This window comes from Solanum stenotomum, chromosome 11 (genome assembly GCF_019186545.1).
Source record: "Solanum stenotomum isolate F172 chromosome 11, ASM1918654v1, whole genome shotgun sequence".
Classification (NCBI taxonomy): domain Eukaryota; kingdom Viridiplantae; phylum Streptophyta; class Magnoliopsida; order Solanales; family Solanaceae; genus Solanum; species Solanum stenotomum.
The window spans coordinates 4,162,054-4,187,348 of record NC_064292.1 but is presented as its reverse complement, the minus strand read 5'-3'; the positions used below and the strand labels follow the sequence as shown (position 1 = coordinate 4,187,348).

The following is a 25,295-nucleotide window of genomic DNA, read 5'->3' as shown; positions in this document are numbered from 1 at the left end:
ATATTTAATGTATGAGGTCTTTTTAAATCCAATTGAATAATAAATAATTTAGAAAAAATGAAGAAAAAATGTCCAAAATAATGAGTCAGGAATATATTTAGATATTTTTAAGGAAGAAAAAAAAGTATATAACCTTTTCTATGCCTAAATTTAACTAACACTTCATATAGAATAAAATTTTTATAACAACGAAGTTTATATTTGATTTTGCATCTAAATTGTATATTTGATCGATAATTTTAGTTTAAAACGTAGAAGCCCTCCTCCCCTAACGACTTTCTCATTCTTTTCTTATGCAACAATAATTTCATCCATTCAATCACAAGTCAGTCTTTTGATGTGATAGTTCTGTTTTACACTATTTCATGAGAAAATTGATCAACAACTTTCAACAAAGGGAATATATTACAAATACATTGTAAATTTATTGTTTTGATAAATCAAATGAAGAAAATAACTTTTGAAATAAAAGATTAACCATATAAATAATAAGAAAAATTAATCTATTTATGTATACTCATACACACAGATTGAGAAGCACATATATAAAATGAGCGGAGGAAATAAAATAAAAATATTGCGATAAGAAAGTATGGTGAAAGACAACGAAAATTATAATACCTTGACAAGTCGGCTTACTCTATCAAAAACTCATATTCTTTGAAGAACAAAATAAAAATTTCACTTCCGAGTCCTGAATCAAAATGAACAAAAAGAAACATATTTATCCATCATAACAACACAAAATTACCAAAAGAAATATAATCTACCAAATAAAATTACGTTCACCAAATCTGAAACATAGAAATTATCAAGAAAGAATATTTAAACAAATTCTTAACATGCAAATATAATACATCAATAAATTACTAAAAACAAAATAAGGTAAATAAGATTACATCAGAGCAAAATAAAATAAAATTATGAGACAAATGAAGAATAGATAAAAATTGTGAATGGGTTGTTGGAATGACTACGATATTATATATGTATATGAGTTAGAACTAAGAACAAAAAAAATAGAATTTGTAGGTTGGTGTATTTTTCAAACGGAAATGAAAATGATTTCAAAGGTTTCTAAATGGAGTGAAACACAATAAGTGATAGTTATGATTTGAGTAAATGCAAGAAATCAGTAACATAGATTGATTTGAAGAATTACTACTGCAAAAAAAATAATTAATAATTAAGAAAATGTAATTAATAAACATTTTAAAGATTTTCTGATACATCATATAATAAATGGAAATAATTGAGAAAAATATCAAAATTTTGAAAAAAAAAAAAGATAAATGTGATTCTTGACTTTAGAAGCATGCCACATCATCTCCTCTACATTCAACTTTATTATATATATAGATTTGTTTTTTAAGTGTTAAAAATTAGTGACGTAACCCAATTTCAATGGATTAAATTTTCTCTTTTTATTTTGAAAGTTTGGACAAACGATAAAGTTATCTTTGTACGATATATAAATCACGAGAAATCGTGAAATCAGTTATTAATATCTCTATCAACATTAATTATCTGTATTATTACACCCCTTAAAGCATGATCCTTTTTTTAACACATTACGAACGCAAAATAATTTATTTTTCTAATATAATTTTTTTAGATGGAGCAATATTTATTTTTATTATTTTCATATTTATTGTCATAAAATAGGTATCCCTCCATTATTGCATATAAGGTGGACAAAAAGCATGATGATGATAGAATCAATCGATCAATTATTCTTTTCCGTAGTGATTTATTCCATTTTTGTGTGGCACTTGTTGTGTCTTTTTGGTAAATTTAATATTACATGGACGGAGCTACAATACAAGTTACATATTCAACAGAACTCAATAACTTTCGCCAACAAACTCTATATGTGTTATAAACTTCACTTAATATACAAATTATCAATCTCAAATTCACGAATAAACTGACATGTATTAGAATTCAGAATTTATAAACTGAAAATCTTAAATCCATTTTAGATATTTTTCACACGATATTTTCTAATAATTTTATGTACAATAAAATATGTCACAATTGTACTAGACAATATATTCATGTTCTGTCAATTTAGTCTGTGATCACACACATGCATGTGTTTGTATATTCTCATAAACAAACAAAGAAATTTGTAAGTTTTTGTACAAATTTATCAAAAAACAAAAGGGTATATAATGTACTTCATATAATACATGAATAATATTATGATTTATGACAGAAATTTGTATTATTGTCTTCTGTTCAGAAAACTTGTAGTGATAATAAAATGAGGCTAAGAGTATGCTGTATAAGGGAATATTTAGATTTTATCCCACGTTTGGCTAAAGTTTTTTTGATATCAGTATTAGTGTAAGATAATTATTGCAAATTTAGTATTTTCGAGATAAAACATCAAAATAATAAATATGTTTTTCTCACTTCTCCCTCAAAATCCTTAAAAATGTCAAAGCCAAAATTGAAAAAAAAAATTTATCCTAAATTATCTAGCGTAAATCAAACACGTGTAAAAATTATATACCTTGTATATATATTATTTGTAATTAATCAAACATCTTTTAATAAAAGTATATTCACTAAATAATTAATTGTTAATTATTTAATTTTCTTATTATAATCTCAATATTATATTTCAAGATTACTTATTCACTAATCAAAATAATCCCTTAAAGTTAATTTGCATGATATTATGTAAAAATCAGGTGCAAATAATATTCTTCTCTCTAGATACTTACACAAAATTGAAGAATTTAGAGAGTCATAGATCATATAGTAACGGGTTGTTTTGATTTAAATTAAGGTTATTATAATAAAAAATGAAAAAGCTACCTTTTATAGTTAAATTTCTTTATAGCGATGTCGTATGAATATCTTTTGGCTATAATGAGATGTTATATAGAACATATGATGTAACATATGAAAGTCGAACTCAAAGAAAACTAGAGAATATTTTAGAGTGATCTAAATGCATATGAGATTGATAATTTTATAACTTTGGTATAAATTTTATTCAAATGCTAGTAATAATCACAACCAAATAATAAAAATTTAATTGAGAAATTCAAAAATTTATAGTAGTAGAATATAACTCCTAATTCCAACAACCAAACCAAATGGCCCCTACATATCAATGAAATGAAAAGCCAAAACTAAAACCAAAATTTAAAAAAGGAAGATGGGACATAAGAGGCCCCTATGTGAGTAAATACCAATAAGATATTAGTGATGATGAAAAGAGCAAAGTCACTATAAATACTTTAATGATCATTTCCATAAGTCTATTAGCCCTCTAAATTTTTTTGCTAATAAAAATGAAATGATTTTTGACTCACCCTAAAATGGAAATCCTACGTGGCGCGATTTCATTGGTCAATTTTGTAGGATCCCCATTTTTAAAGAATCTTTTGAACTTGTCCAAAAAGAATCTACAATTGAATCCTTACAAAATAAAATAAAATAACATAAAGTCCCCACATTCCTTCACTCAATCATTCAAAGTGAATAGTCTAAGGCATGATTATAATGAATATTAGAAAACTAAAGTGTGTTTGCTTTTTCAAGAAAAGACATTAGAGTAGATGTTAACCATATGTTTATTTACCCCACCACATTATTCCTTAATGGCTAGGTTTGCTTCTTACTAAGTCTAAAGTTGTCAAAAGTTACCATATAGGCAATATAAGATAATAAGATATATTTGTTTACTCCTTCAACTCAATTTAAATACATACACATGTATCCATAATCTTTTTAAATTATCTATATATATACAATTCGAGTTGAGGTGAAATTAGATAGAATTGCGATGTTGAAGTCAAATAAGTTAGACATTTAGGCTCGGTATTGTTCCAAAAAAATGGTAATATATAATGTAATATAGAACTAAAATAAGAAAGTTGACATGAAAAAGTGCTACTAATTAGTATATGTGACATAAAGATATTCATCAGAATGAAAGACATGTTTTTATAAAATAACAATATAATAATATTATATGAGCGTTAATATTAGCTTATAAAATTAAACATATCCACAATATAAGCGTCGCGGAAATACAATGCTATGATGGATTTATGATAATATAAGATTAAAGAGCAAAGTGCGAGTAATACACGTAGAGAGTAAGAAGAGTGCACACACTACTTAGTGGGACTTAATGGCTTTCCATGGAAGTTAGATTAAGGTGGTTTATAATGATGATGACATGGCCTTATTATATTTACCATTACATTTGATAATTGAATTTAACTTATATATATTGATGAGGAATGCTTAGGCCTTAGATGACGATGATTTGAATTCTTGTGAACGATTTGATTGAGTTTGTTCTATCCTTAATTAGAAATGCCCCGCAATAGTAATGAAATAATCTTTCTACCTTTACAAGATAGGGGTAAGGCCGCATACGCTTTACCTTTCTCAAACTCCACTTGTGAGATTATATTGGATGTGTTGTTGTTGAATGAAAATCATGTTAGGAACGAAAAAAATTCCTATTTTGAAGTGTCGTCCTTAGAAATAGGCCATGGAATATGCGAATTCAAATTTAGTTAGGCCTAATGCAAAATTAAAAAATATATATTTCATGCTAGGTTTTAAACTCATCATATGTTGTTTGATACTATTAGTCCTAATTTGACAATAAAATGTGGAATTTGGATCTAAAACAGTTGACCCGAATGAAAAGATCATTTAGTTTCTTTTTGGGCCTATTTTGTCCAATACTCATTAGTTTGGGGCAAATAGTTGCTTTGAAGTATAACTATTTAAAATATTGCAATTTTTAAACAATATTTATATTTTAGCCAGTCTTGAATAGAGCTTCAAAACTCAGAACAGTTTAGTATAGAATGATCGCTGAGACTTAATGTAATGTTTGGAGGAAAGGCCCAAAGAAGTTCTCTGGGTTAAAACTCAAAGTCATCCCTGAGTTTTCACATGGAGCATTAATAGCCCTTCATGTTTGCAATATTGGTGTGCTTTTGGTCCTCTTTCAAAATTTTGCCTATTTTTTAACATTAATTTTATTCATAATTTATGTATGGAACGTTTAATCGTCATTTTATATATTTAATAGAAATAATAACTCCATGTGAGAGATTGTGAGAAAGAGAAACACCTTGTTTTGTTTAGTAGAAATTGTATTGCAGGTAAAGTCGAGAGGTTCATCACGACAATTTCACGTGCAATAGTGCAAAAAAATTTTTTCTTGTAATGTCATATGTTAAAATGTTCTTAGTTTAGCTGCAATAATATTTATACTAAACAGAACAATGTGTTCTTCTTCTCACCTTCTCTCACATAGAGTTATTATTTCTACTAAATATATAAAAAGACGATGGAACATTCCTTACATAAAATTATGAACAAAATTAATATTAAAAAATAGGTAAAAAATTAGGGGGACCAAAAGTGCACCAATATTGCAAACATAAGGGACTATTAGTGCTTATGTGAAAACTCAAGGATGACTTTGAATCTTAACCAAAAAATGAGAGACTATTTTGGGCCTTCTCTAGAATGTTTGCATCAATTGCAACCTACTTTTTCCCCAATGTTTTTACTATAGTTTTTATTTTTGTATTTGTCAAATGTGTTTTTGAAAACATTTTTTTAGTCGAAACTCTATCAAAAAACAATCTTTTTACCTCATACAAATAGGGCTAATGTCTATGTATGCCGCCCTATGAAAATCTCAAAATTTAGACTTTAGTTTATATTTCTCACGGTAATTTACAATTATATAATTGCCAATATAAGTGGAGCTAAAAAAAATTAGAGATCAAATATTGGTGAGTAAAAATAAAAAAAAAGAAACATGAAATGATTGAGACAAAACATTGCTCAATAACCACTCCTTAATTATTAAACTATTAAGCATAATTATCTGCTGGATCCATCTAATGAGCAACCTTAGCTATCACCATAAATTAAAGAAAAAAACCCCACTTTAAAATTTATAAATAAGTAGATTTAGATCGGTAGACATTTCTGAACATTTGATATAAACAAGTTTTACAAACAAATTTACCACATTAAACTACTCCATTTTGCAATTATTAAAACATGTTTCTTTTACAAATATAAAAGTCGGCATTTGCGACCTGAGATATTTTCCATTTTATTTATTTCATAGTAATAAATAAAATAAGCTACTATTAATTGCCCAAATATATTTATATCCATTTGATTAAAAAAAGAAAAAACAGAAAAAAAAAAATATCCATCTTCCTCTTCTATTTTCCCCTTCTCGATTTTCGATCATCACAGAAAATTTCTGAAGAAAATCCTCAAAGAAGCTGAGAAACATCAATAATCTGCATAGAGAAGAAAAGGGGTTGAAGAAAAATTCGATCTTTTGTAGGAGATGGCTCTAATGCGCCTTCTAACTCAGGTCACTGCTTGAATTTTCTTATTTTATAGTTGATTTTGTTTTTATTGTCTCTATTTGTTTCGAGGGGTTTTGTGTTTCTGTTTGCTTTTATTCGGGTTATTGTTGTTCACGAGATGTAGAGTAAAATGGATTTCAATTGAGTGGAATGGTTATGAATGATTCATATAATTGTTACCAATTTGTTCCCGTTATTATCAAAAAAAATGAATGATTCATATAATTGATTCGAACTTGTTTGGGATTAATATGTAATTGGTTGATGGTTTGAGTTTGAGATTGAGGTTGAGATTTCACCTATATTAGGTTAGAAAAGCCCTAATTTTTGTAGTTTTATGGGTTTTTGTTTCCAAGATTGTTTTTTTTTTTCATATTTATTTGGTAACTAGAGGTAGAACAAAATGGATTCCAATAGAGTGGAATGGTTCTCAATGATTCGTATGATTGACTCGAACTTGTTTGGGATTAAGATGTAATTGATTGATGGTTTGAGTTTGAGATTTTACTATATTAGGTTAGAGAAGCCCTAATTTTTGTAGTTTTATGGGTTTCTGTTTCCAAGTTTGGATTTTGTTTCATTTTTATTTGGTTTATTGTTGTTGATTGGAGGTAGGATAAAATGGAGTCCAATAGAGTGGAATTGTTATGAATGATTCATATAATTGAGTCGAACTTGTTTGGGATTAAGACGTTATTTGATTGATGGTTTCAGATTGAAATTTCACTCTATTATGTTAGAGAAGCCCTAATTTTTGTAGTTTTATGGGATTCTATTTCAAAGATTGGATTGTTTTGATAGTCGTAGTGTTTGGACCAGCTGCTCAAACCTCGACTAATTCCACGGGTACCTTCTATCTAGTATTTCCCACCGGCATAGCTACCGAGCAACCTTGTCCATCAAGGCTAGCGAAGATGAGAATAAACCACCTAGTGTTTTTGCCTCCAATGGGATTTAAACATGAAACCTTATGGTTCTCAACCTGCTTCATTGACCACTACGCCACACCGTTGGGTGCAAGATTGGATCGCTTTTTCTTTTTGATTAAATTATTGGAGATTTCAGAGTAATTGGCTCGTTCATAACTTGTGGTTTCTATTTTTCGTTTATTAGGGTTGTTTTAGTGTTATGCAACTGTCTTCCAAGTATGCTGTTTTCCTGTGGCGGTAGCTTTATTTCTTTTTGCTTGCTATAGTATTGCTCATGAAGCTGAAAATTTGTCTTATCTTTTTATAGTTAATTATTTTATGCCTAGTCTCATTTAGCTTATGGGTGCAATACCAGCTAGTTAGGATAAAGGCTTAGCTGTTCCTGCCAAGTCTCAAATTTGATTTGGTGTTTTTCATTTATCTTTTTACTCTGGTTAGAGTCTTATAAGTTGTGCAGTGATAAGTATGAGATATAGAGAACCTCTAATTTTAGAGAATTGCTAATTTGACTTAAAAGTCGTATTATTTAATTGGAATGAAATGGACTTAAATAGAGCAAAATGGATAAAGATGATTCATCTAACCAACTCCATCTAATTTTGAATCGAGGTATAGTTGATTCATTGAATCTTATCTAGCTCAGATGGATGTGTTTTACCATTTTTTTTGTTCTAATGAGAAATACTCGTATTCTGGTGAAAAAAGATATGTCTTCTCAGCTGCCCTTTTTAGATCGGTGGTATGTAATTTGGCAGTTTTCTGCATCTGAAGATGCATGTTTTAGAGAAAAAGCTCAAAATAGTCCTTTATCTTTGGCTTTAGACTCAGTCATCCCTCTTCTTTTACATGGAGCAACCTTCAAGTTTAAAATACTGGTGCTCTTCTAGTGTCCTCTCTAACTCTGTTAGTTTCTTAACGTTTGAACTCAGATCCTTGGCACGTGGGATACACGTGAGAAATATTCCCTGAAACCACCCGTATCATGCATTTTGTGGTGTATTTGGACAGAGAGATGTTTTGATGGGTTATCAACTCCTATTTCTATCCTCAAAGCTAGATGTCTTTTTTGGTTATATAGTTGGCTAAATTTAACCTCTATCAACTGTCCTGTAAATCTTTTGAACTTTGTCAGCCTTTTGGTTTAAGCCTAGCTTTTTGTTTAGTTTATAGCTGACTTTTGTCCTCTGAATTCACTCTTTTGTACAATCTGCATCTTCTTGATGCGTTTAATGAAATCATCTTACTTCTTCAAAAAAAATCCCAGATCCGTCTCTTATTTCTGAGGCAAGAATTAATGATTCACTACACTCATCCCACTAGAAAGAATTTTGAAGGTCATATAATGTTACGTACCTACTTTTTAAAATGTTGACTATATTTATCTCAGCTTACTGCTGCTCTCAAAAATACTATATATGTAATCTGTAGGGTTTTATGTAAGCAAACACAAAAATATGAAGGAAAAAAAGTTAATGATCCAGGTCCTAATAGATAGGGGATGCGTTTGAGCTTTTTTCCATGTTCTATGATAGCTCTTATCTTGTTTCTCTTTTCTCATGTGTGTAATAATACCTTTTTTGTTCTACAGGTTGAAAGGCAACAATCTCAACTGAGGCAGATTAGCTCTTTGTTCAATCGAACATATCTTTCCTCTGGACGGATCATAGGAAGTGAAGGTATGCTCTGAGATTTTGGCCCTGATGGAGGAGAGTTTCTTTATTTTTGTGGTCTACATAGATATCATATCATAAGGTTGATAATATGGAACTTCTTTTCCAGGGCATTTATGCTTAACTTTTCGTGTGATATTTATTATCCTCTAAAAAGCTGAGCTGTTGTGTTCTCTAAACTGAACAATGGCCATCCCTTAAATTTTATGAAATATACTAATGACCGTACTGGCTGATAATGCAGTCACCCCTTCTCCCCCCCACCCCCACCTCCGCGAAGAAGGATTGGTTACAAAGTGTTTATGCACTAATCGTCATAGGCTCATGCTGGTTAATTTAGTTTAAAGCACCTAATAATGGATGAAAGAAATTAAAAACATTAGAGTAAAAGGAGAAAAACGGAAGACCTTTTTTTATCAGTAGCTTTAAACGTAAATCCTTGTTTGTAGTGGATTCAAATTGAAGGTGCAAAAAATAAAATACATTGATTATAACATTGAAGGTCAACAGGTGAGCTAATTTATATTCACTATCAATTATTTAGGGGTACGCTATCTAGAAGACAAGGTTCAGTAAGTTGAAGAGTGAGTTAGGAGAGTGACATGAATCATGATAAATGTACCAAAGGAAGTGGAAGAAAAATTATCTAGATGTTGAAATAAAATTATCAAGTCAACCTCTCTGATCTGCTTTTATTTAAAAAAAGATTTGTTAGACTTGCACATCTGTAGAAACAATTGAACATTTGATATTTTCTTGTAAATTATCTCCATTTCTGCATACCTCTGTATGCGGCCTGCCGCTAACCAAAAACTGCTTTGTATTTAAATGACAGACATGTTATCGATATAGATTAAATTTTGCTTATAGATGGTTTCATACTGTTGATGTCCCCCCTGCACTTTATTGTTTTACAAGAGAAAGTTAGAAATCAATTTACCATTTTGTGTAAATGAATTAGCAACCTCTCGAGTCAAACACAATTCTTTTTCAGTAGTATGCTTCCAATTCTTATCACTTTTTGCTATTGGTGTAATTCAGAGTATATAGATGACCCTGTGGCTATTGTAGACATTCTAGGGTCCTTATAAAGATGAAGTAGGATCTAGGGATAGTTTTCTTTTTTCTTCTTTTCTTTTCTTTATCTTTTGTTTATGCCAGACACACAATTGTGGAGGGAGGATATCATGTCAATTTTTGGATACCAGCTTTGAGCTGATGATTGATATTCAAATGTTACCTTTATCAAAAAATAAATAAATTAACATTTCAGCTTATAAGTTGGTGAATCCAAATCATTTAAGCAATTTATGTTCAGTAGCAAACTTGATGGAACTGAGCTAGCAAACCTCCTAAGTTAAGTGCATTCCTTTTGGTCATATGCTTCCATGTCTTGTGAACCTTAAACACAAATGGGTTAAATATCAGCTCATAAGTAAGTGAATGCATTACCAAAAAAAAAGGTTAGTGAATGCCTGCCTCTCAGAAGCGTACTTCATGAAAATGAGCTAGCAAACCTCCAAGTTTTGTGCAATCCTTGTTGGTCATACTTCCGAGTCTTATAAACCTTAGAACCCTAGTGTGCTAACATATCAGCTTATAAGTTAATGATCCATCTTATTCGGCAGAAATACTGTCGATGCAGTATTTGTATATGAAGCTACGATTTGTAACTTCAAATTCAGAGGCAACTTCTGCCAGCGTCTGATAGAGCCCATTTTCCATCAGACATCACCAATCTGAATCTTGAGGTTGACCTTATGTTCCTTTTCCACTCTGTCCCTCTTTTACGTGCAGTTCATGGAGTTGCAAATACCAAGCAAAGGTTTCAGTCTAGTTATGTGGGAAGTTTAGCCCGCAGAGTACGTGAAAGAGAGGAAACTAGTAATGCTGCATTTCATAGAAGTGATCCAGAGGCAGTCATAAGGTCGTTTGAAAGCCAACCTTCATTGCATTCCAATCCAGCGGCAGTGTCGGAGTATGTTAAGGCACTGGTAAAGGCTGACAGACTTGATGAAAGTGAGCTTCTCCGGACTTTGCAGAGAGGTAGTAATAATCAGATGTCTCTCATTACCTTGTATTATTTGAGAATGGATTACTCTAAATATTGAACATTTAACATTAATGCTTGCTTATGAAGGGTTATTCCTTTAATTAGTCTATCATGGATACCAATGACGCTGACAAGAGCTCTTTTCAGGGATTGCTGGCTCTGCTAGGTCTCATATGGAGGAAGAGAATATAGGGGCTCTGTCAGCTCTTAGAAATGTTGGGAAATCAACAAAGGATGGTGTTCTTGGTACCCGTAATACTCCTATACATATGGTGGCCGTGGAAGGAGGTAACTTCAAAGAACAGTTGTGGCGTACATTCCGGTCTCTGGCTGTGGCCTTTCTCTTGATTTCTGGAGTTGGTGCTCTCATTGAAGATAGAGGAATCAGCAAAGGTATAAGAGGTCTGCAATTTTTGTTTGGCTTTTGAAGCTCTATTCAGAAGTATTCTACTATTGTCTTTTTCTTAATCCATTTTCTGCATCAGGACTTGGTCTAAATGAGGAAGTGCAACCAACCATGGAAACCAATACAAGATTTTCTGATGTGAAGGGTGTTGATGAAGCAAAATCTGAGCTGGAAGAAATTGTTCACTATCTCCGAGATCCTAAGGTGAGTTAATCTGAGATGTTTCTTTGTAATCACAAGCAATTCAGTGACTTCATCTGCGGTATAGAAGTCCTATAATTGATATTTGAGTCACTAATCCATGTAAGTAAACAAAAATAACACAGTGATGAATTTTGTTCTTTGGTGTTCCACACATTATTATACTAGAAATGCAGGACTGAAGTTCATCTTTTACGACAGTGTTTTCACCAGCTCTCTTTAAACACCCATCTGAAAATATGCCAAGGATAGAAATGTGGGGAAAACACATTTTATCATTTGTTAGGAATATAAGGTTCTTCCCTTGGGTTCTCATAAATAGGTCCTGATCATTCAATAGATTCAGTTGTTGAACTCCGATTTGGTTAAGTGCCATAATTTTGGGTTATGCTACTATGGTACCTAAACACAGATGTAAAGCCTGAACCGTGATAGTCAAATCAGGTGAGGATCACTTATTTACATGTCCATTTTGTGAATAGTGTATTATATATGTGATTGAAAACACTGGGAAAGTCGAGCTAGAATTTTATTTTAACACGATCCTTAATCAAGCTGGTAACTCAACTGACAAGCCGTAAATGAAGTGTAATGAAAGATGAAAAGCTTTTGAAATATATAAACTACCATGTTCAAGATTTTTACGATCATCAGCAACATGTCAACAGAAATTTTATGGAACTTGATAAATCTAGAATCATGTAATAGTATGTAGTCACAGGCTCACAGCTAACAATTTGGTTATATGATACACATATTATAGGTACAGGCTTAATTCAAAATATATCACAGGGTACATATCATATATGGTAAGATTCTGCAACTTTATTTCAGCACCAAATCTATTATTTGATCTGCAAAGATTTGTTTTAACTTGCTCTACGAAATGAGTGTAATAAGCCTTTCCAGTCCTATCTAACTGATCAAGAGTGGTGATGCTTCTAATTGGTGGTGCATATTCAGTTGTGTTAGGTTTTCAGTTTGACCGGGGTTGGTGGGTGGGTGGGGTGGTGGTGATTGCAACTGTAAAAGCGTGCTGTTGCTTAGCGTTCCTTATCTATGATTGTGGAGGCAACTTAGAGAACAACCTGGTTGTTGGTAGTACTATGAAAAGAGAAGGAAACTAATGAAGGAAGAACGAGAATGAAGCATACAAAAGGTCATACGTGGCTAAAGTTGTAGCTTTGTGCATTACAGCTTTTATTAAGAATGAATTAAAAAAACTAAGAATAAAGAATATAAGAAAACATGGTGTCTGCTTGTAAGTTTAACCCAGTATGGACTGCCATGAGCTGAGCTACACAGGAGCTTAAATGAAAGTCATTAACTGTAACTAAAATTGTTTAATTCTGTATTTTCATTAACTTTTTATAACAATTCTGTTTAAAACCAAACCCAAAAAAAATCGTGGATATTGAGGTTGCGACCTCCCTAAGCTTGAAGTAGCTACACCATTATTAATACATTCTAGTGGAATCAGCTGTTTTTTTTCAGTCTTGATCAACCGATAGATACCCTTTGGAAGTAAAAGAGGAGAAAAGGTACAAACCAGAAGGTTTTTGGTGTCTATATGTGCTTTTGCTTACTTTCCTTGTGTTAAACCAAATCTTTTTAACTGTTGCCTATAGTTTCCACTTCAGTCAAAGATACTTATCTTGGACAGTCAAGTATGTAATGTATGACACACTTATTCTGATTAGTAATGGTGGTGATATATGGCTCATATGTGTCGACGTCTTATTAGCTGCAGTATTATCAGTCAACATTAGCCCAATCTATTTAATTGCTCATTTCAGCGAACTTTTGGGTACAGCGTTTCACTCGTCTTGGGGGAAAGCTCCCAAAAGGAGTATTACTTGTTGGCCCCCCTGGAACTGGTAAGACCATGTTGGCGAGGGCCATAGCTGGAGAAGCTGGGGTTCCCTTTTTCTCATGCAGTGGCAGTGAGTTTGAAGAAATGTTTGTTGGTGTCGGAGCTCGCAGAGTGAGAGACCTTTTTGCTGCTGCGAAGAAGCGATCACCATGCATTATATTCATTGATGAGATTGATGCCATTGGAGGAAGCCGTAACCCAAAGGATCAGCAATATATGAGGATGACTTTAAATCAATTGCTTGTTGAGCTGGATGGCTTCAAACAAAATGATGGAATCATTGTGATTGCTGCCACTAATTTTGCTGAGTCACTGGATAAGGCATTGGTGAGACCTGGACGATTTGATCGCAACATTGTAGTCCCAAATCCTGATGTTGAAGGGCGGAAGCAGATTTTGGAATCTCACATGTCAAAGGTAATCTTTCTGAAACTGGGACATTTCTGGTGATGCTGCAGTTTCCAGATTATTACTGTCACAATCTATCAGTAGTGTGTCTCAGCTATATTGTGCTTGCTATAAACAGCCAGTACACTGTCCTGTTTTATTTCGCATGTAGTGTGTTATATGATAAACCAATTGTGCATCCTATCGTCTTTCCTTAGTGTTGTGGTAATATATTTTCATTTACCCTGCACATTAATGGGTGGATCATTTAAAGTTTTTGAAGATGCAATAAATGTTGTCATCTCCAAAAGCTTCAGTGAGTGGATATCTTTTCCTGTTTCATTTTGCCTTTGACTTATTTCACTTTGTCATTGATTCATCATTTCTTATCTAGATTCTAGACGCTATTTATTTATTTTAAGTTGCTTTCTCTTTCAATTTTTAGGTCCTAGAATAAAAATGAGTCACTATGTCTCGCTATGTTTCTTGTTTTTCTTCAAACCTGTTTTGTAAAACATTTTTCTTGAGCCGAGGTTTATCGGAAACAACCTCTCTACCCCACAGAGATAGCGGTAAGGTTTGCGTACACCCCACCCTCCCCAGACCCCACTTGTGGGATCACACTCGGTATGTTGTTATTATGTCATGCTGTGTCAAGCTTCCTTTTTTCCATGTTTGGTTTATGTAAATCCTCTCATTCTTGGACAGCTGATGCAATGTGAATATGATATCCTATAAGGGGTCTGTTTAAGATCATTGCTACTTTCTCATCCAAAGAATATCCTGTTTGGCAGATTCTGAAGGCGGATGATGTTGACCTTATGATCATTGCTCGGGGGACTCCTGGATTTTCTGGTGCAGACCTTGCAAACTTGGTGAATATCGCTGCTGTGAAGGCTGCTATGGATGGTGCCAAAGCCGTAAGCTTGGCTGATCTAGAGCATGCTAAGGACAAGATCATGATGGGAAGTGAGCGCAAATCAGCTTTTATATCCCAAGAGTCGAGAAAACTCACAGCATACCATGAAGGTGGTCATGCACTTGTAGCTATTCATACAGATGGGGCTCTTCCGGTGCACAAAGCAACTATTGTTCCACGAGGAATGGCTCTTGGTATGGTTGCTCAATTGCCTGAAAAGGACGAGACCAGCATCTCCCGTAAGCAGATGCTTGCTCGACTTGATGTTGCCATGGGTGGGCGAGTTGCTGAAGAGCTCATTTTTGGTGAAAGTGAAGTAACTACTGGTCCATCTGATGATCTCAAGCAAGCAACCAAGCTAGCCAGAACCATGGTCACCAAGTTTGGTATGAGCAAAGAAGTGGGGCTCGTTACTCACAACTATGACGATAATGGGAAGAGCATGAGCACCGAGACTAGACTTCTAATCGAGAAGGAAGTAAGAGAATTACTTGAAAGGGCTTACAACAATGCAAAAACAATTCTCACTACCCATAATAAAGAGCTTCATGCTCTTGCTAATGCATTGCTTGAGAAGGAGACACTAACCGGAGGCCAGATCAAGGCCTTACTTGCCCAGGTCAAATCTCAACAGACACAGCAGAAGCAACATCAATCAGTATCAGTTGAAAGTACACCACAGTCCAATACAAGACCTCCCCAGAGTCCAAGTGCAGCTGCAGCTGCGGCCGCTGCTGCAGCAGCCGCTGCAGCTACTGCTGCTGCCAAAACCAAAGGCATTGCTCCAGTAGGATCTTAGCACAGAAAATCTTGGTAAACCATATATCAGTTCAACGTGCATATAGTCGATTATCTTCGTGCAAGCCTTCCACCCTTTTGAGAACCATTGTTGAGCTGCTGTAAACGAAGGTGAAGTTGAGGTCAAAATGTTTTGTTAGCAGATTAACGGCAGTTTCATCATGTTTTATCAAGTGTATCGCTCATATTCAACTCTCGTTAGACCTCTTAATTCCCGTGTCATCGTTGTAACATAGATGGGCATCGTCTTTCCAAGTCAGATTTCAGCTTTTTTTTTCTTACTTTCCTTGCTCATCTTTATTGGATATGTAGTCCCACGGGAATAATGTATATTTTCACAGTGCAAGAACTTGGTTGTTCCATATCTGCACTCACTATACTGCTCTTCCTATATAAATGAAACTAGCAGATTATTAGCTTACTAGTGTTTCCATAATGCAATTTGACACTGTTACAATATCACTAGTTGTTTGCTTTAGTGATTATCATCCTTTTTTCACAATTTACTTGGGGTTTGTTTCTACGTGGTACAGTTTCAGCTTATCGAGGACAGGACCATAGATTGGAGAGTGTGGAGGGCATGCATTAGGATAGAATGTTTGTAGCTGGTGGTGTGTTGTCATGTTGTCCGTTCATGTTAGTAGTTGTAGTATTGTTCCTGAAGTTTCTTGTCCTTTCATTTATGTTATCATCTGTTATTTCTTGTAGCTCGAGTATTGTATGAAGATCCTTTTTTGTTTGTTTGTTCGTTTTTTTTAATAATGAAAATCCCTTTTTTTTTCTTGAATTTTAGCAAAAAAATTCATTTACAGTATGTCTTCCATTTTCAATCAAGGAGGAATAAAAGGTCTTTTGCAACATTTAACTAATAAAACAATCATCAGGAATTGGAATTTTTACTTCTGTAAAGCTTTGGTTTTATTTATAAGTTAACTAAATATTTGAACATATACATTTTTAAAAAATAATTACATACTTCTAAAGATTTGATACTAATTACTTTCTCTTTTGTAAAAAGAATGACCAAGTTTGACTTGATTTTAAGAAAATAAAGAAAACTTCTCAATTTTCTGTTTCTAAATTAAAGTTATGTCAAATAAATTAAAATGTCTTTAATCCTGTGGCTTTTAGCACGTCACGTGAAAAATTAAAATTAAAGTATTGCTAAAAAGGAAATGAATCCTTCTTTTTAAAACAGACTTAAAAGAATTGTCATTCTTTTTTATACGCTGAGAGCAACAGGTTACACATGTGAGGCACATGCACTAAAATTTCCAAGTAAATACTCATACGTACCACATGTGAGGCCCATACACTAAAATTTGCAAGTTTAAAATACTCATACGTACCATATTAGTTGGTATTTTCCTTTTTATAAGCGTAAGAAATTACAAGATTATTTTTTACTAATTCACCCCTTAAAAAATTTGGAAATTTTTTAAATAAATGTGAAAATTATTTTTTACTAATTTTCAAAACAAATTAATTGCAAGAGTAATATAGAAAAAAATCAATTAATATTTTCTTGATTTAGTAAGGTGGACAATTGATATGGAGCAATTATTTTAGTAAGATGATCAATTAAAATAAAACGGAGGAAGCAGGTAGCATTATGTATCTTCCAGATAGTAACTTAAGATGAAAAAACGTCAATATTTTATTAGTCGACATAAAAATCATCATTGACTCAATTTTTGGGAAGCAATTATTTATATATTCTTATGGTAATTATGTCATATAGTAAGTATTTTGTATTATAAAAGGTTAATGAATAATTGAGCACACTTTTTAAGGTAAGACTAACTATTATTGCAAGTCTATAAATATGTCTATAGAAGTCAATTATTAATTATGGATAGAAAATTTCAAAGAAATAACTAATTGATGATATTACCAAAGTTAAAGATACTCATGCAAATAATTGTTATAAATAGTATAAGAACAAGACAAATTTTCCCAAACAGAATTTTTTTTCTCCCTTTTATTGAATTGACTTTGATTGATAGAGGTAGAATGTCAATATCAGACGGAGAATATATGAGAGTGATAAAAGAAGGAAAAGCTTCTCGCGTAGTCCTATCGTATGAGTTTATTGATAAGTTAAAAAAATTGGATTGGGATAATATTTTGAAACGAGATATGATGATTTCACTACAACATGATGAGAAGTTATTGTGTGCTTCCAAACAAACAAAACCATCTATTTGATACCTTTTCTTGTCATGTTTTTGTTATTCTACGTACATTATATTATATTGGAAGAAGTTGTTGTCTTTCATATATTTGTTGATTCATTTTCTTAAGAAATCTTATTTCAAGCTGATCTAATTGATTGATGTTGTGGTAACACACATTGATATATATATATATATATATATATATTGAAACTAACACAACCATGATCAATGAATGTTGGATTGTTTTTCTTTTAAGTCAAACAATTTATTGGAAACCACCTTTCTACCTTGGAGGTAGGGAAAAAGTTTGGATATCTCTTTAAATCCTCCTTTGTGAGAATACACTGGATATATTATTATACTTGGGGTTGTTAGGTTTAGAAGTAAGTCAAATAAAAAATCAAGATAAATCAGGCATTATATATTGTAAGATGTGAAAAGGGGATAAGACTACAGTCTGCATACAATACAATAGACCCTTGTGATTTGATCCTTACCTAAACCTTAAGCATAACAAAAGTTTAGTGCACCAGACTGCTATTTTTTGAGCAATTTTTACATATAGCAAACATAAAAATCATATTTGTATGTTATAACTATAGTTTGCATAATTGCGCTTCATATCAAATTTTATGTTTGCTATGGAGCTTTTGATTTGTATAATTCGCTAGATACATCCAATTTTATACAAATTGTTCAGTTTTGTATAAATTCATTTATACATTGTAATTTGAATAATAAGATATGTATTTGTATAATTAGAAGTGTATATGACGAAAGTATATGTATTTGTATTTGTATATACACTTTTCTCTCGCTTTATACAAACACAAACACATTTTATACATTTGTATACCGAAAATGACTAATTGTATATTGAACCAGATGACAAAAAAATGGGATGTTTGCTGCGAATTACAAATAAAATAAACTATGGCTATAACATTTAATTTGAATTAATAGTTTGCTATTTCATACAATTTTTCCTTTTTATATGAAACTTGAGGGTGTCCAACACCTTTTTCCCTCTTGGCAAAGATATTTAGTTAGCAAGTTGATGCAAGTCATGCAAATAAAAAAAATTGAAAATGTATTTGATAATTTCAAATTAACTAGATTAGAAGACATAATACACTAAATTTTATTCTATCTTTTTAGCTGATGCATTCTTGATTGATTAAGACAAAAGTGATTTTCTTAGTACAACTCAACTTCGTCAAGCCTATCCATATTTTTATTGACTCTTTCCAACCTAAAAAAATCCAAAAAATAAAAAATGCCAAACAAATAGGCCATTGCCAGTGAGTCATTGGATGGGACCCTTTGGGCACACACATCATTCACACCTTTTGGCTAAAAACAACATGGCTCCTCATATGAAGCAACAACAAGACAATAGTTGTGCAAAGAATTGAGAATAACTTGACATTGTGACCCTTGTTATTTTTGTGTGGAGCCAGAGTCGGATCTAAGATTTTAAATTAATAGTATCCGGTTATCGGTATCAATACTTGGTCACATTGCCTGTCTCAAGCCTAAGTGGAGGAGGAGGGGTGGTTACAAACTTACAATTAATTAAGTTACTTGCGCATGTTATGATCTCAAGCCCGAGTAAATGAGGAGGATTAGTTACTGTTAGGATGACAATTAGCGTAAAACTAATTGATTTTTGGATAGCGAGAATTCATATAGTTGAAGGTAGGGGTGTAAATATGAGGGTTTAACTGAATTTGGGTGAATCAAAATGAGCTGAGTTAATAATTAGATAGGTCATTAACCCGCTTAAACATTACTTGGGCCAAGAATAACTATGTTCGAATTTCTTTGTTTCTTTTCTTATAATTTATTTAATTACCTAGTATTTTTTTTCTCTTTACCATGACTAGACATTACATATCGAACAATTAGCCTAACTTTGAAATAGACTGAATTGGACGAATCAAAATGGATAAACTTAATAAGCATGACCCCTACCAATTTGAACAGGTGGAACGCGTCATATTTTTATGGACTGATTTTGCCACCCGTAGCCAATGAATGTGCCAACATGTGCTTCAAAGGTGTACATTAGAACAGTTTATGTCAAGACAATTGTTCCTCTAAAAAGGGCCCTAATTAAATTTTCCTCAAGTCATTGTCATGGGCCTTAAACTGCAACTGGCATAGCAAAATAGGTCCATTATGCATGTCTTTCTCATCTTTAAATGATCCAGACTGGCTGAAAATGAAAACTTGATAATGAATTCATCATGTGTAGAATACATGCATGGATATATTCTATTTGTATGGTGCAAATGCAATTTATGTGTTGAAAAGTTTTGCGGCATAGCTACATAGACAGAAGGGTGGTCAGTTGAATATCCTCCGTCAAAAAATTGTGCATGTACAAAAAATTTAGGGGCAAAGATAGAAGCCCAAAATTCAAAAACGCGCTCGATCTAACTCAATCTGTTTTTTTTTTTTGTTCAAACTGTGTATTTGTGGTAAAAATTCACTAAATATGTACTTTTAAAGTGTGGTATAGAAAGTGGCAATTGAATTTCATTTTTTACTTCGAGGATGATAAAAATGAATGACAAAAGGTTTAGAACAGTTTGATTAAGTCAAATTCGCCTAGTAAAAAGTCTATTAGAACGGATTTTACCGCTTCCTATCAAGAGAACTTCATTTTCAAGACTTGAACTCAAGACTTCTGATTAAAGGTGTAAGAATCTTAAAAATTGCAACATACCGATGGAAAAGATAATACTAGATAAATATTCACTACTATTATAAGTTTTTTAAACATTTATGTTTGGAAAAAAGAAAAGGAATTTTAGACCATAGGAAAACAATTATGTGATCCAATTATTATTTTTTTACACTCTTTAGCAAATACAATTGTAAGAAATGGACAGTACATACAAGAAAAACAAGAATTAAAGAAGTAAAGAATGATATAGTAATTGTACCAAATTATTTCTAGGTAAAAATTGAAAACAAAAAAAAAATCATCATAACTAATTGATTACCAAGAATCAAATTCAAATTGTGAGTAGAAGGAGAACAATTAGTAGTATAAAGAACTCTATTCTCCTCTTTCGATGGTCGATAAATTTCTAAGGATAAGTAAACATAACATTTCAAAATTCGATGGATAATGGACCTGACCCTCTATTTGTTCTCTTTTTTCGCGATGTCTTCGATCATTTCCTCCACTACAATCATCTTTGGCCTATCTTTTGGAGATGAAACCAAACAAGCCATAGCCACTTTTAAAAGTGCAACCATTTCATCTTCCCTTTCTTTATACCTTGCAAGTTCAAAATCAAACACATCCCAAGTCCATTCTTTGTTCACAACACTTTGTATCCATTTTGCCAAACTTGTTTCCCCTTCACTTGTTGCAATTTTCCCAGTCAAAATCTCTAGTAAAACCACTCCAAAGCTATACACATCACTCTTTTGAGAAAAATTTCTTGGATTTTGGTTTGTGTTTACATTGTTTTGTGTTGATAATTCCGGTGCTTTGTATCCATTGTTTGATGAAATTGGCATTTGTAAGAGCAAGTGAAGACATATATCAGAGATACAAGCATTGCCATTGTGATCAATTAGTATGTTTGATGATGTGAAATTCCCATGGCAAATCTTGGTTTTGTTGTTGCTATGTAAAAACCTAAGTCCTTTTGCTGCTCCTAATGCATATTTTAGTCTTGTTGCCCAATCCAATGGTGTTCTTCCCGGTCCACGATTGCCTGTGGAATTTTTATACTATTAGATCACCTAAAAGATAACTACAAGTAATTGATTATGATAAGTGTAACTTATTATATGATAAACAACTTATTATAACATGTTAAATTACACTGATATTATAGCGTTACTTATAATAATGCATGTAAGTCAATTATATTTCAATCTCATATAAATGGGTATCAACAATATGAACTCTCACTAACCCTTCCATTTTATTCCTAATTAATAATCAGTTAGATTAATTTTTTGGGAAGTTCAAAGTGTTTATTGTTTAAAAAAGTGCTTAATTTAGAGAGTTGAGGTGTTTCACCAAAGTTTTAGGAAAAATAGAAGTGCTTTTGGGTAGTAACAGAAGTAAAGCAGGTTTGCCCTAGAAGCACTTTTTGAAACCTTGATCAAGCATAAATTACAACAATAACAACATACTGATCAGTGACTCAACTTCAGGTTACCGTGGACATGATCAAGCCACAAATTGTTGTTCTAATATTGCAAAAGTGTATTTCAAAGCAGAAAATACTTTTTCTAATAAAAAATACTTTTTAAAATAAACAGATTTTGAAAGTTTGACCAAACATACTATAAATTTCCGTTTTGGACTTAGGAATTGAGAAGTAAAGGATTGAAAAATTACCATGTAAGAGATTGTGTAGACTTCCATTGGGGAGAAAATCATAGACAAGAAGCAATTCCTCTTTTGATGAATAATAAGCTCTAAGTGGCACAACATTTGTATGTCTCAAATTTCCAATTAATCTCAAAAATCCATCAACATCTTTCATTTTCTTCAACTTTTCAATTACTCTTTTAACTACAACAACATCTCCATTATCCAAAATAGCCACTTTATAACTTGTTCCAACACTCCCTTTTCCCAACATTTCAGCTGAGGCCTTCAACAAATCATCAACTTTATTGAAACCTTTACATCCTTCAAAACAAACCATAGTTGCAAACTGATCACTTGTTTTCTTGATACCATATTCAAATGAATGATACAGACTTGAACTACTCGTGTCCTGATTATTATACTTGGTATTCATCTTCCTCAACCTGTAAATTTCACTCTCTTGATTCTTCTTTCTGTAATAACAACACCATGTTATTACCAAAACCGTCATCATAACGCCTATTGCATCAAGTGTGACTATCAAGAGAAACATGTTTTCACTCAAATTCTTCTTTCTTTGATTAAGAAAGTTGAATTGTGAATTAGGAGTACTCATCACTGTTGGATTACTATCCACTGTTTCACTCGGGCAAATAGTTCGTAATGGATATCCACAAAGACGAACGTTTCCTATAAGAAAAATTACATTAGCTGTGGAATTCGAAACTTCATGAAAGTAGTTTATTTTCAAAGACAAAACCGAAAAGTAGCTAGTAAACGTTATTTCAACATAGAATTATCATCATTTCTTTTAAATTTTGTAATCGTTAGCTTAGTCAGCTAAAATCCGCATTCAGAAGAAGTTTGAGTGCATATTTTAGCTCACTAGCATAGGGGGGATAAAATCTAAGTAGTGACCTTTTAAGGCCAATTGTGCAAATTCCTGGCTATTTCACTCATTTTGACCCTAACAAATTTTGAACGGTTTAATCATGACCTGTTTATTAAATTAACCTGTTTCGACCTAGTCATTTTTCAATCTTGTAATTGAGAAAATAGTCATTGTGGTAACGTTTCAAATTTCACAAGTGAAACTCCACGACAATATTCTTTGACCATGGTTAATTCTCAATTACACGAACTAAAAAATGGCTATTTATGAACTTTATCCGTTTTGATCCGTTCAAATTTGATCCAATCCGCTCATTTCCCACACTTTACCTGCAAAAGCTGCCACTGGAAATTTTGATAACCAATTTGGGATTTTCCCAGAAAAGTTATTCCCAGAAACATTGAATTCCTTAACTGAAGCAACAGTTTTTTTTTCATCAACACCAAGTGATCCGCTAAGAGAATTAAACTCGAGACGCAGAGTCATCAAATGCGGCAATTGATTCAACTCCTTCACCGGAATCTCACCGGAAAACTCATTAAACGACAAATCAAGTCGCCTGAGTCGCTTCAAATGGTAAATTCCCGATGGAAATTCACCGGAAAACTTGTTGTGAGAGAGGTAAACATGTTTGAGATTAGGCCAAAAATCGAATTTCGGAATCGAACTGAGAGAATTGTGATGTAAACTTAAATGACGAATTTGTGTAAGATGAATCAATGGATGAATTGATCCGGTGAGGTTTAAGTGATTGAGTACAATTTTTACGACTCTACGAGTAATTGGATGACATTTTACACCTATCCATGAAGAACATGGGGCATTTCTAGACCATGAAGTAAGAAAATTCGACGTATCGGCTCGGGATTTGAAGGCTAAAAGAGCTGAGAAATCGTCGGAATGAGATACGGTGAAGAAGAAGACGGAGATGAAGAGAGAGAAAGAGAGGATTTTAGAGAGAGAAAATTGGTTTGGAAACAGAGCTGCCATTTTTTGATTGCTCTGTTTTTGCTCTGTTTTTTTTTTCTTTGGAGAAAGAAGAATGTAAAATAGTTGTATTGTGATGTTGACATTACCGTTACCTCTTTAATTATTTTCGTTTTTTTCTTCGTTCTGTATTACGAGGATTCATCATAAATTGTATAAATCGTTAAGTTTTTCGTTGGCAGTTGGCCTAACGTAATTCTCTTTTAGTAAGTATTTGGACATTATGACAACAATGTGAACAAGTTCACGCGGACGAAGTCGACCTAAACTTATTTGCGAGTGACGCTTACTATTTACGAGCAATCTTGTATGTAATATGTCACATGCTAATAGCCTATTTGGCCGAGCTTCTATGAAGTGAGAATTCTTGGTTTGGAGTGTTGTCGATTTTGACCAAGCTTTTTTTGGAAAAATGAGTTTTTGTGTAGTATCACAAGCGGAAAACTATAAATTCTCGCTTTTTTTTTTTGAAATCTTGACCAAACACAAATTACTACTCTTATATTACCACAAGTTATTTTTGAAATGATTATCCAAACACAAATTATTTCTCCCGAAGTATTTTCTCAAAAAACACTACTTATAAAAAGTAATAATAAGTAGATTTTGGAAATTTAGTCAAACTAACTATAAATTACACTTTTGGTGTAAAATTTCTCCTTTTTTCTATTTTTATTTTATTAAGTCTTTATTTTAGAAATTTCTAATGGGGTGTATTTATGATGTTACATCATACTTGAAAAGTATTGAGCAACAAACCAAAACTAGATTTATCTTAAAAGTAATCTTCTTGGTGAAGTATTAAAAGGAAAAATATGAAAGGTAATATATAGAGAAAAAAAAGCAAAAAGGAAGGGAAATAAGTTAAAATGAGAAAGTGGCATTAGGTGTTTTATATTTGGTACTTAATCTTTGCTGTGAAGTGATGACTTGTGTTATTATTAAGGTTTGGTAGATTAATTAATGAAAAGAAAGAAATAATTTATTTTTAGTATTTTTTATGTACCAAATAATGGAAATTACAATACCTTTCAATTATTTGTGAATTATACAGAGACGGATTTAAAATTTAACAACGATTTCAAGTTAATATTACAGTAATAACTGAATTTTTAGTTAAGTATTTGTAAAGATATATAACAAATCCTTAATATATGTATAATATTTTCAAACGTTGTGAATTCACATGAACTCATAAGAGCCTAAGAGGAAACATATCACTTTATTTTGGCATTTTTAAGGCTATGTTACCGTTGCATTTAGCCCATT

The 25,295-nt window shown here is 32.3% G+C and overlaps 2 protein-coding genes across 3 annotated transcripts; one reads left to right on the top strand and one right to left on the bottom strand.

Annotated features, from left to right (window-relative positions):
- Window positions 1-6,198: 6,198 nt before the first annotated feature.
- On the top strand, window positions 6,199-16,043 carry LOC125844826 (ATP-dependent zinc metalloprotease FTSH 4, mitochondrial-like). 2 transcript variants are annotated; one of them, XM_049524167.1, is made up of 7 exons: window positions 6,199-6,391; window positions 8,904-8,991; window positions 10,783-11,031; window positions 11,186-11,431; window positions 11,524-11,648; window positions 13,459-13,935; window positions 14,700-16,043. In XM_049524167.1, the coding sequence occupies exons 1-7, from the start codon at window positions 6,365-6,367 to the stop codon at window positions 15,621-15,623; spliced, it is 2,136 nt and encodes a 711-aa protein (XP_049380124.1). In that variant the 5' UTR covers window positions 6,199-6,364; the 3' UTR covers window positions 15,624-16,043. The 2 variants fall into 2 exon arrangements, with proteins under 2 accessions (XP_049380124.1, XP_049380123.1); XM_049524166.1 differs by having other exon boundaries at window positions 11,186-11,440.
- Window positions 16,044-20,795: 4,752 nt separating this feature from the next.
- LOC125844827 (probable leucine-rich repeat receptor-like protein kinase At1g68400) lies at window positions 20,796-24,058 on the bottom strand. Its single transcript, XM_049524168.1, has 3 exons — window positions 23,369-24,058; window positions 22,172-22,837; window positions 20,796-21,536 (listed from the first exon to the last, which is right to left on the bottom strand). The coding sequence occupies exons 1-3, from the start codon at window positions 24,027-24,029 to the stop codon at window positions 20,953-20,955; spliced, it is 1,911 nt and encodes a 636-aa protein (XP_049380125.1). The 5' UTR covers window positions 24,030-24,058; the 3' UTR covers window positions 20,796-20,952.
- Between the last annotated feature and the right edge of the window lie 1,237 nt (window positions 24,059-25,295).

Bases quoted from the DNA above. Each gene is read 5' to 3' on its own strand.
- LOC125844826 (XM_049524166.1), top strand. From the start codon at position 6,365: ATGGCTCTAATGCGCCTTCTAACTCAG. The intron at 11,032-11,185 runs GTAGTAATAATC...AGCTCTTTTCAG, and splicing joins TCTCCGGACTTTGCAGAGAG to GGATTGCTGGCTCTGCTAGG. The intron at 13,936-14,699 runs GTAATCTTTCTG...CCTGTTTGGCAG, and splicing joins TGGAATCTCACATGTCAAAG to ATTCTGAAGGCGGATGATGT.
- LOC125844827 (XM_049524168.1), bottom strand. From the start codon at position 24,029: ATGGCAGCTCTGTTTCCAAACCAATTTTCTCTCTCTAAAATCCTCTCT. The intron at 22,838-23,368 runs GTAAAGTGTGGG...TTTTTCTTATAG, and splicing joins TCCAGTGGCAGCTTTTGCAG to GAAACGTTCGTCTTTGTGGA. The intron at 21,537-22,171 runs GTAATTTTTCAA...AAAATTCCACAG, and splicing joins TCTACACAATCTCTTACATG to GCAATCGTGGACCGGGAAGA.